Source organism: Zootoca vivipara, chromosome 10, assembly GCF_965207765.1.
Source record: "Zootoca vivipara chromosome 10, rZooViv2.hap1.1, whole genome shotgun sequence".
NCBI classification, from domain to species: Eukaryota; Metazoa; Chordata; class Lepidosauria; order Squamata; family Lacertidae; genus Zootoca; species Zootoca vivipara.
Genome location: NC_142593.1, coordinates 47763967 through 47776370, shown reverse-complemented (window position 1 = coordinate 47776370; position 12404 = coordinate 47763967). Strand labels below are relative to the sequence as shown.

The window sequence follows — 12404 nt, the reverse complement described above, 5'->3', positions numbered from 1 at the left end:
GGTCACGACTGGACCTAATGGTCGGTGTCCCTTTACCTTTACCTCTGTATCTTGTTCAGTGAAGAACTATGCACATTGCTAAGAACATTAAGACCAACAACAAGATGTTTAGAACTTTGGCTGCCAAAGGTGTGCTAAAGGAGGAGAATGAGATTGTAGAGCAGTTGAATGAATTCTTGGCCTCTGACTTCACAACAGAAGATTTAGGGCAGACCCCACAGCAACACTTACAGGAAGAGAGTCTGAGGGACTCAGTGGTGATGAGAGATGAAGTTCTAGGCCTACTCGCCTGGTCTGGAGGGCACCTGGGTTCTCAAAGAACTCAACTGTGAAACTGATGATCTGCTATTAAAAATATGGAACTTGTCCCTCAGATCAGTCTCCATACCTGAGGACTGGGAAGCAGCTCGTGTAACACCATCTTTTAAAAAGGGATCTGGGGGGTGGGATCCTGGAAATTACAGGCTAGTTAGATTAATGTCTGTCTTGGGAAAACTGGTGGGACATATTGTTAAAGGTAATATTATATATATAACCACATTTATATACTACCATGTCATTTTTAAAAAATCAAAGTGGTTTACAGCATGAAACCATACAATAAAAACTATATTCAAAAGAAAAGTGCAGAAAATGACTAGAGAAAAGCTTTTCTCCCTCTCATAACACTAAAACTCATGGGCATCTGATGAAGCTAAATGTTGGATGATTCTGGACAGATAAAAGAAAGAACTTATCCACTCAGTGCATTATGGAACTCTCACCCACAAGAGAAAGTGATGGCCCCCAACTCAGATGGGTTTAAAAGATTAGAGAAATACATAGAGGACAAGACTGTCTCTGCCTTTGTAGCTGGAGACAGTAATACAGTGGTACCTTGGTTTAAGAACAGCTTAGTTTATGAACAACATGGATTAAGAGCACTGCAAACCTGGGAGTAGGTGTTTTGGTTTGTGAACTTTGCCTTGGAATAAGAACATGTGTCACTTCCTGTTGAGTGTGTTCCATTTGTAAATGGAGTCCCCCGCTGCTATGGGAAAGCACGCCTTGGTTTAAGAACGCTTTGGTTTAAGAACGGACTTCCGGAACGGATTAAGTTTGTAAACCAAGGTATCACTGTATGCTGGTTTCTGGAACCACAGGAGGGGAGAGTGTGATTGAGCTTGAACCTGAGGATTTCCCATTGGCAGCTGGTTGGCCACCATGAGAACAGGATGCCAGACTGGATGGGCTACTGGCCTGATCCAGCAGTCTCTGCTTACAGGATGCTGCCTATTCATAGCACTGCTCCAAAAGTGCGAGAAAGGACCGGTCTCCCTGGTGATGGGTAGGAGAGAGCAAAGAGGCTGGATTCAGTTCCCACACAACACACAAACACACCCTTTCACCCAGATTTTGCTGCTGTGCCATTGTCTGTGTACTTCTAACCAGTTGCATTATAACTATAAGACCAGATCCTTAGCAAGAAGATCAGTTTGCTTGAGATGGGTCTCTTCTATTTCTGGTGTGGCTGTTGCCTTTGAACACTACATGCACATGATGAAGAAAGAGCAGGAGAAATGGGCCTTTTGAAGGGAAAAGGCCCTTCCGAAGTCTCACTGAAACATGGTGGATTTAAGAATAAGTGAGCACATGGAAACTGACACACACACCTCAAAAAGAAAAGTAAAAAAGCAGTGGATTTCCTTTTGCCAAATATTTGCAGACACGATAATCAAGGAGGAGAAAGGAATGGGATTTAACTAAGCTTCGATTACATCCACCCTAGTACCAGAGATAGGCTGTCTCAAGCTGTGTGTGGTGTTACTCCCTACTGAATGCGCAGATTCGGAGTTCCTTCTATAAAGGAAAAAAATGTTTTTGTGTGATATAAGAAAAAATCTGCCCTTATGGGGTTCTCCATCGGTGGGAGAATATAACAGAGGCCAACCAGAGAATTCTGAGAAGCAAAGCCTATTTTTGCAACAGGGTCCTTCCCCTCACGCCTGAGAGCAAGGAAGGAACCCAGAAAAAAAGAGAACCTCCACTTTAAAAACTGATAAAAGTGGGGGTTCTCTTTTGTTCTGGGGTCCTTCCTTGCTCTTCCTCCGGCGTGAGGGGAAGGACCCTGTTGCAACAGCAAAAATAAAGGCTTTGCTTCTCAAAATTCTCTGGTTGGCCTCTGTTATATTCTCCGACCGATGGAGAACCCCATAAGGGCAGATTTTTGCTTATATCATGTGTGTAAAAGTTGTCAACATTAAATGGTCAGAATTAAACATTTGACCCTTGCGCAAAAATGCGTGAGAAAATGGGGAGAGCAGCACCGTTCCTAATTGCCAGCGTCTAGTTTCCTTCCCCTAGTGATGAAACGAAACCGACCTCGTTTATTTTGCTAAAATAAACAACACATTTACACTTTCGCACCAGAGTTAAAAAAAGAAACACAGCAGCGTTTTGCAGTTGGCAGCAGGAATTCCGTTGGCCGCCGACTGCCCGCCCCGATCACCCCACCCCGATCTGCCACCCACCCCCTCTGGTCCCCATGACGGGCTCCAACACGCCCAGCCCCCTCCCGCCTACGCTGCCCAGCCCCCCCTCCTCCAACTTGCCCCCGCATGCCCGGGCATCCCGGCCTCTGATTGGTTCTCCCAGGAAAGCCTCGTCGAAGGGGGCGGGGCTTCGCGAACACGTCACCGGGGAAACCCCCGGCACCTTCTCTTTGACTGGGCGCGCCGGGACAAGAACCCGGCAGAGCGCGGGAGAGAGTGAGCCGAGAGCATCGTCCGTCCTGTCTACTCCCGGCGCTGCTCCGAAGGCCCGTCGAAAAAAAGCCTCTTGCTGGATCTCGCTGCGCCGGAGATGATGCCGAGCAAAACGCCGCGCAAAGGCGCGCCGCGCAACCCCTCGCTGCGCAAACCCGCGCCCCCAGGTAGGTAGCCGGATGGTCCCCAGACGACACCGTCCCGCTTCGGCGCCTAGTCTGCGCGCCGCTGCCTCGGGCACAGGCTTCCCGCCGGCCTGAGAGGCGGGAGCCCGTCGAGGCACCGGATCAGTTTTGCCGTCTTCTTGAGGTGAGCGGCAATCCATCGGCTGGAGGCGCCTCTGTTAATGGATCGCAGAGTCCGAAGGGACCGCCCGAGCCCATATAGTCCACCCCACTCGACGCCACCCACCCTTGACTTCGGAGCCCAGGCATGCCTGTTGCACAATATTTTTGGGCAGCGGCCTTTTCAGTCCTGGGTCTCAACTCAAGGAGCCACTTTAAATGCACCTCTTCTCTCCCATCTCTCCCATTTTCCATGGCCCTGACGGCACAGCTACAACCCCACTTAGGTCAAGGTCGTGACCCCCTTTGTTTTTATTGTTCATGACCTGCCTTGAAGATCAACGCTTGAGTTGTGAAGTTACCCGGTACAAATGTCAAAAACAGTCAGAATTCCTTAGGCGGCTCAGTGATAGAAGTCCATGATCTGTGTGGCTCTTCCCCCCCCCCCCTGTATTTGCAACCATCCCTTGCTCAGATCCAACTGTCCCCTGAAGGATTGCCTTTATGTTCAGGCATTGCCATTCACTTCCACGACCACAAAGCAGCCTTCTGATGCCGTCCCAGCACCTTGAACTACAACTCCCACCAGCCCCAGCATCCACGGCCAAATGGTCAGAGCTTATGAAAGCAGTTGGGGAAGGGCTGCAAGGGGAAGCTGATTCCACCAGAAGCTTTGCATGACCATAGGGATCTGCCCAATAGCTAAGGGTTTGCCCATCTGATCCACTATCCGCCGTCAAGGATCTCAGGCAGAGGTCTTCTTCATCACCGGAAATCCTTTTCACTGGAGAGGCCAGAGATTAAACAGAGAGTATCTGCTTACAATGCGTGTGCACTGCCATAGCTCTACACCTGTAGCTGATGTTTACAGGTGCTCTGATTCCCTGAATAATTTGAATATTCACGAAGTCAAGGGCGAGGGTGCTCTGTCCTGTGTCCAACTTCTATCCCACTGTGTTGTTTTAAAAAAATGGGGGGGGGGGTTTCTGTTCCAAAATAGGGGAAGAGGCTGAGCTGTCGTTTTGATAGTCAGATTTGCAATTCTCTGTAGTAAGTAACAGGTAGGTAGCCGTGTTGGTCTGAGTCGAAGCAAAATAAAAAAATTCCTTAAAGCTCATACCAAAATAAAAACTTAGTTGGTCTTTAAGGTGCTACTGAAGGAATTTTTTTATTCTCTGTAGTAAGCATTGCAAAATGTAGTAAGCATTGCATGCACACGAAAGCTCATACCAAAATAAAAAACTTAGTTGGTCTTTAAGGTGCTACTGAAGGAATTTTTTTATTCTCTGTAGTAAGCATTGCAAAATGCCTGAAGTATGGCAACTCTGCATTCTTAAGCACACCATGGCCAAACAAACACTTGTTGGTATTCTGAGTCTGAAGTATCCTCAGTCTTTCCCACTACTTTCATTGATGGGAGCAACTGAATGTTCACTTTCCATTGCCTTGCATTGAAGTGAATGGGGGATCCATGATGTGCAGTATACAAACGGCAGAGGCATCCCTGGTTTGGGTCAATATCTCTTGTTTTATGGGTTATGACATATAATTTAAAATGGCATCAGGCTTATAATGCTAGAAGACTTGGATGAACAGCTTTGAAGTTGTTGTTTCGTTACAATCAAGCCCTAGATAAATTTTATTAAATGAGTAAATGAAGCCAGCGCTGGAGACTAACAACGTGCTCGTATTTTTTTACAGACTCGGAGGCGGTGCGGGAATGCGCTTTGGAGCTACGCAGGATAGGGGACAAGTGGAACCTCCGGCAGAAGATCCTCAACCTGATTTCAAAGCTTTTCTGCCCTGAAACGTGAGAAGAGAAATCAAAGAAAATTTCAGAAGACCCAACCTTTACTTGTGTGGAGTCGTAAAAAGAGACTTCCGTAAGACAGAGGAGGTGAAACATTTCCTGTGCATTTCTGCAGCCAGTTTCCTGTGGAGAAAAAAAGGCTCCTGTGATATGATTTCTTCAGAAAAATCATATCGTGAAAGTTTGCTTGCAAATGGAAGGAACTGGAGAGGAGAGAACTGGAATTTACTGTTTACCAGCCATGTTGGACTGTGATGGGCACTGGAAAAGGAAGGAATCTGGGAGGGGTGCCCCAACCCAGAGTTCAACGTTCTGATTTCCATAGGTCTCGAATTCATTCACTCAGCTGTTATACTGTATTGAAAATTTATGGGATTTCATGCATACCAACGAGCAGCATTCCACCACCACCACTCCGCTCTAAACTCTGGACAGTGCAAATCAGTTTATCAGCTCTTTGTAATTCCCATTTCCTAGGAATTGGAATCCCAGGCTAAACTAAACTAGGGAAAGGAGTATTTTGCTACTGTGTTTGTTACAGCGAAATGAATGTAAGCTGTTACATACAATCATAGAAACGTATAGTTCTATAATCAGCTATGTAATACATTACGTTCAAAAAAATTTTTTTAAAAATGTATTACACTGCAATGCTATCAATTTGCAACGCTAAAGCGAGTAGATTTGCAGTGCCAATGTACCAATATAAGTCCTCCAGATAGGACATAGTATGATTACTTATTTTTGTTGCAACTATAATGGATTACTTTTGGGTTATCAGCTGGAACCAAATTTGTTCCAGTGAATGTTCAAAGCAGGCAGGCAAGGCTGCTTGAAAGTACACCGGAGGGCTGTAAAACAGAAACCCTTCAATAGAAGTTACAGTATTCTTAAGATGAGTTGTACAACTTTAGCTAGCAGTTAACAGAATACAATTTCCCATTCATAACAAATGTGACAAATTCCCTTACAGTGTTAGGCTTAAATGGAGGAAGCTGTAGAAAGAAAGGAGCAAATGAAGAGTTACATTTCAGAGGGAAAATATGGCTGCTTTTTCTTTTTACACTAAGAAAACCAACCATATTATTCAAAATGTGTCAGGAAGATGAAATGTTACAGCTGCTTTTCAAATGGGGGAGAGCTAACAAAGAGAACTTTAACCCAATCTAGAGATGGATGCGATATCAGGTGTGCCAGCAGGGATTCCCATTCATTACAGTGGGAGAAGTTGATTTGTGCATTCAGAAAAATCCTAGCTACCAGCATGAAAATGAACCCAAAAGGTTTTTAAGTCTGAATGTGCTGTAGATCTTCAAGGTACTAATTGCCCAGTTTGGAGATCTGACATTAAACAAACTGCAGGATTAAGTCTCCAACATTTTTATTTCACGTTCCACCTAGCAGGTTAATGAAATGCACTTGAGTCCTGGTTAGAAGGCACATTACAACTATAGCATCCTCCTGCCAAAACAAGTGCACATTCTTCAGTAATTTTCTTAAGACACCATATTTCAAAGCCAGGATATTAGCTTTGATCCCCCTTACCCCCGTCAGACTGCCTTCCATAAAAGTGTAAACAGCTAAAATAGTTGACCTCAATGAAAAGCTGGCAAATCTTTTTCTGTTAGTGAAGTGTCATTTCAACAAAATTTGATTTTCTAAGATTGCTTTCATCTAGTACATGTTGCCAGATTCTGGCTGAGTTAAGTGTTCAGGCAAACAAATAACTCTGGAAGTATGAAGTGTCATTTCAAACATATGGTAGAAGACTTTATTTATACTGTGTGTTGCTGTTGTTTGCAATGGTGAATCCCTCTCCCCTTTGTATAATGTTTTGATGTTGGTGTATTTCCCGGCTATATGTGTTTATGTCAGAAAGATTGTTTACAGCAAAATAGCTTGTTCAAAGTGTTCAAGGGTCGTATTCGCAAGCAACCTGGTTCATGCTTCTTTGCAAGCAAGTTTCATCCATTGCCTTCCACAATGGGCTTCTTGTTTTCATTTCTACAAATATTTGTGCTGACATTTGCTGAGTTAATAAACCGGATGTGTGTGTTGTTGTTGTTTTTTGTAAAAATAAATAAATCAATCCTTTGGATTATAATTTCTGTGGAATTTGAATACATATACATTATGTCTCTTTTGCAGTTGACAATAAAGCTGTAACAGCTGTATTATTGTTATCTCTGTTGTTGTTGTTGTTGTTGTTATTTGCCTTCCCACATATATGTCCCAACATGGTGTACAAAATATAATTAAAAACAGCTTTAAAACTCCAGTTAAAAATAGTACAAAAATATCAGATGATGTATTTAAAACACTGTAAAGTAGACAACCCTATAGATAATTTTAAGGAGGGTGAAAGCAAATTGCCAATATTCCATCACAATTTAGGGCAGAGGGGGCTGGAATAGGAGGAGGGAGTTGCAGCGCTGGGTCTTTTTTTATTTTTAGAGCTGGAGCATGATAGACCCTCCTTGCTCTGGCAAGTGAATGAGGTGATAACAAGGCTTTCAAGTTTTACTATGGTTTGTTTCAGAAACAAACCAAAGTAAGTTCCATCATATTGGTAATTTTAGACTTTGAACTAACTGGTTTTACTTGGGACGGCCTCTTTGGATAGTAATGTGTATTATTTCACCTACTACAAATTGTTTTTCTGGATACATGTAGGTAGCCGTGTTGGTCTGACGTAGTCGAAACAAAAAAATTAAAAAATCTTTCCAGTAGCACCTTAGAGACCAACTAAGTTTGTCGTAGGTATGAGCTTTCATGTGCATGCACACTTCTTCAGATACGTTTTTCTGGAGGAGGAGGCCCCTTTAAATGGCTATGAGTATTCCCTTCAAAATGTAGCAAGGCAGCCCTGTTGCCTTGAGGAGGGAAAGGAAAGGTGTTTGCTCATTCTGCAAAGTGCGGCCCTGGTCCTCCACCCTAAAGTCTTGGCTCAAGTGCACCACTGCCCTCTTCTGTAAAGTACTATGTAGAATGATATGGCCATAATGTCACTCAATCAACTGGATTGGCATTCCATCTTTGTAACTAGGACTAGTAGAGATGGAGGCAAATTCTGACTTGGCCAGAATCTTGGCTTTCCATTGAAGCTGACCGGCTTCAGGAACTTACCCGAGATTCCTTGCTGCAGCGTAGAAACAGCAGATTAAACAAAATCTTGGAGCATGTGCAGAGAAGCTTTCAGACTTCATTCTCGATTCCATCACCCTCCTTGCCTTTTTGACAATTAGTTGCAATGCAAAGAGGTGGGGGAAGCCGAACAATCCATTTTGGGTTTTATTCCTAGATCTCTCAGCAACCCTAAAGCTTAAGGTGTGACTCATGCCTCCTTCAATCTTGAAGAAGGTCGTTGACCCCGGCAGTGACTATTCAGCAGGCAGTGCAGTCTGGAATTACCAGTTTCCTTGTACTGTATAAGGTAAAGTTGTGCCTCAGTCGGCATCACCTGTTTCTTTGGCACACCTGCATGTTTGTCACCACCCTGCCGAAGACCTTTCCACTGTGCTTCGGGGCGGATGCAATCGTGTTGTTTATCAGAGACCATTTTATCTATCAAGGAGGGTAGATGTTGTTAAGGTTGCCTACTGCAAACCACACCCTTTTCCAGGTAATGTAAATATCTCCTATTGCTATAACAAGCCAAGGGACCCAATTCAAGGTGTTCACATTAGGGTTTAAAGCCCTTAATGACCCAGTCCCCAAATATCTGAGAGGCCACTTTCTTAGGCTCTCTTGGGCAGTAGTGTATCGTGGGTTGCCAGTACCCAGGGCAAGGAAAGTATTGCAACCCCTAAGGCAAGTATTGCACCCCCTAACTGGTGCCTCCATGCAGCGCTGCCGCCGCCACTGCCAGACAGAGCTATAGAGCAGGGGCGGGAGAGGCACAAACACTTTCTGGGGCTGGGGCACCGCCACAAGTCTTGCCATCCATCCACCTCCCCCAGCGGTAGGGAATGCTGTGCACCTGTCCATCACCTGACATCACATAGCATCAAATTCAGAAAAGGTAAAGCCATGGCTGTAAAGGAATGATCAGGAGAGCACGTTAAGCCTCGGGAAAAGCTTGAATTCAGTGCCATTTAAGTTCCACACCTTATTCAGTTGCACTTCTTATGGCAGGGACTGAATACAATTGGGAGCAATCAGGAGTCCCTTGGTGTATATTATACAGGGTTGTTTTGTAAGAGGGTTGTAATTTTTTTTGCCTAAGTCTAGCAAACTGTGCGTAGTTGGACCCCAATCCCCCCCTCTTGCTGCGCGGGGAATCCTGTTTATCTGTTTAAATCCAAGCCTCCATCTTCTCAACTGGCTAGTGGCTTGCATGTCAAGCTGGAGGAAAACAATTCGTCACTTGGCACTTTCAATCTGCACAGCTCCCTGAAGCAAACACCTGACCAGGAAGCAGGACTCCATTTTCCCGCCAGCTAAAAGTATCTTCTGGCTGCTTTAGGAACCTTTGGACTCTTTGAGCAAGCTTGTTCCTGGCACAATTCAGCTCAAGCGCTTAATTTGCCCAGCCCAAGTTGCAGGCAGAGAAGTGGCACATTGCTCCTTTAAAGGGTAAACAGCTTTGGGAGTTTCCTGGCTCCCCACAAAGGCAGCGTGATCAGTATTATCCAGGCAATAGGTATGGCTGTGGCGGTAAGGTAAACGGCACATCCATGCGCCCTGGCTTCTGTCACGGTGTTCCATTGTGGCCAGAAGCAGTTTAGTCATGCTGGCCACATGACCCAGTCATGCTGGCTGTTATGTATTAGTGTATATAGTTTTCCCTCAGGTCCTCAGGTCCTTGTCGGTTGTTTTAGGAGGGAACTTTAGGAGGGAACTTTGAATTATGTTTGATACATTGTTTGAGCCAGCCTCTATAAAAGCAGGCTGGCTCGGCAATGCAGTTCAGTTCTGTTCTGGCTTCCGAATAAAGAGCTTCTTGAAGAGCCGCTGTGTTGTCTACCCACTATTTAATACTGGCCACATGACCCAGAATTTGTGGACAAATTCTGGCTTCCTCAGCCTGAAAGCGAGATGAGCACCGCAACCCCACAGTTGCCATTGACTAGACTTAACCGTCCAGGGGTCCTTTACCTTTTAAAGACTCCTATGCATGTTTACAGAGAGGAAGATTCCACAGTGTAAGGACACATTGTGCTCCTTCTGGGGTAGTTTGTCCACCTTTGGTCCCCACCCTGAACACAGCTCTCACTCAGCTGTGGCTCCTAGAAGCTGTCAGCGTGCAATAGCGGCCACATCCCAGGAACGGCTTCCACTGGCTGGCTAAACCAGGTGAGGGTAGCCGATGGGTCTCAAACTCTCAGTTACTTGGGGAATTCACCTGCATGTGAAGACAGGCTACAGGAGATGGAGTGGACAAGACTAATAGTTGGTCCAACCTTCCAGGAGGCAGTTTCTACAAGTGCTGTAGAGGGAAGTGAGGTGCAAATGGGGCTCGTCAACCTGGAAAGGGGGCCCATCAAAAAGAAGGAAAATTCTGGTGCTAAACCTCTGCTGCCTTGAGGGATATCTTTGGGAGGAGAAAAGACTAAGGAGGAAACCCTACACAAATCCGGAGTGGAGTCCCTAGGATGGTTCCCTCTTCCATGTGACAGCCCTTGAGATATTTGAAGATGGCTATCATATCTCCTCTGAATCTCCTCTTTTCCAGGCTAAACCTACCCAGCTCCTTCAACTACTCCTCATAAGGCATGGTTTCCAGATCCTTAATGATCTTACTTACCCTCATTTGCACGTGTTCCAGCCTGTCAATATCCTTCTTAAATGGTGGCGCCCAGAGCTGGACACAATCACTGGCAGAGGAAGAGGAGTGCGGGGGGAGTGCACCACCCCCAGCAGCGCGATCCCGGCAGGGCGCCATTGTGGCTGCCCTCCCACCCGCACTGGGTGCCACGCCCCTGCAGGCGGCACACCCCGCCCCCAGGATGCGCATCCTGCTCCCGCGGGCGGCGTGCCCTACCCCAGGATGCGCCCCCACCTGCTCTCCATCCCCCCCCTTGGTGCTGGAGCATGAAGCTCCGCCACTGGACACAATACCCAGGATTTTGTCTAACCTATGTAGTAGTGTCCTTGATCTGGACACGTTACTTTTGTTGATGCAGCCTAGAATAGCATTAGCCTTTTTTGCTGCTGCATCACACTGCTCTCTCATGTTAAGCTTATGGTCTACTAAGACCACAAGATCCTTTTCACATGTATTACTAGCAAGCCAGGTGTCCCCCGTCTTATATATTTGCAGTTGGTTCTTCCTGTCCAAGTGCAGAACCTGGCATTGGTCCCTGTTGAAATACTTTTTTCTTTTCTTTTTTACTCTTGGCCCAGTTCTCCAATCTGTTAAGGTCATCTTGAATCCTGATTCTGTCTTCTATGGCATTAGCTATTGTTCCTATGTTCTGTGTGCCTAAAGGAGAAAACCCAAACAACAACCCCCCCCATATATAAAAAGTTAAATATCAGACATGGGTTCTAGCTGAGCTTTGCCTCTGATACATGTTACCTCTCTGTAAGCAGGATGCCCCCCCAAAAAAGGGGGGAAACAAAGGCTCCTCAAAAGAGGACACAGATTTGCATTAAAACTGTTTGTGCTACTTATCTGTATAGATGCTAGTTTAGAGGGGGGGGGAGTAATTTAAATAACAGTAAAGGGGAAAACTGTGACCAGGTGTCAGGCATGGAGTATCCTCTCCTCCCCCGGTAGCCTCAGAGTAAAGAAGAACGAACAGTTCATACTTTATGGCTTTTTATTCAGTCATCTGGTTGCAAGACAAAAGATCCAGGTCTCCACGCATAGGAGATGTTGGCTACTCTGAGTCCCTCGTCTTCCGTCTCCCACAACACCCTGGAAACCTATGGGAAGGCACGGGAGTCACATCCCTCAGCATCCTCTGCTCTTGAATGCGGAGGGACCTGCGAGCCCTTGGACTAGGAGGGTCTCCCATACTCTCCAGGGAGGTCTCTGCTGTCTGCTCTCTAACTCCCCCCTCCTCCTCTACTATCACATAACTAGGCAATTCCTCTTTCAGCTGTACATCATCCCTGCCTCCCTCTCCTCCTGAAACTGCTGGAGACAGGGAGGGTGAAACTTCCCACTCCTCCTCTTCTTCTGAGAGGATCCGATCAGACCGAGGGCTCGTTTCCCACTCCTCCTCCTCCAGTCTCTGACACCAGGTATCCTGTGTACTTGCCCAGTTTCCTATCCAAGTTGACATGCAATTCTCCCTATGTTATTATTTTTTTAATGTTTAAAGCAGACTTGGACTGGACAGAAGTCCATTGGGAGAACACTTTCAAATAGAGGACATACGGCTACTCTAGTGTAGAGATGGGTTTTCCCTTGGGAAATGTGCAAATGTGCACCACTGCCGGTCTGATTCAGTGGTGCACTGATTCAGACCGGCAGTGGTACAGTTCAAGAATACTTTTGACTGGGGCTGGGGCAGGGTAAAAGGCGGCTGACTGTGGCATCTCATGAACAGAATGAGTCAAAAAACAGAACTTGACGGTCTCCTCTTCTTACCTTCCTTAACAGGAAAGGGAAACTGA

General features: G+C 45.8%; 1 protein-coding gene across 1 annotated transcript; it reads left to right on the top strand.

Annotated features, from left to right (window-relative positions):
- The first annotated feature begins 2719 nt into the window (after positions 1-2719).
- On the top strand, positions 2720-7021 carry PMAIP1 (phorbol-12-myristate-13-acetate-induced protein 1). Its single transcript, XM_035100939.3, has 2 exons — positions 2720-2911; positions 4730-7021. Exons 1-2 carry the CDS (start codon positions 2842-2844, stop codon positions 4840-4842), a joined length of 183 nt encoding a protein of 60 aa, XP_034956830.2. The 5' UTR covers positions 2720-2841; the 3' UTR covers positions 4843-7021.
- Positions 7022-12404: the final 5383 nt, after the last annotated feature.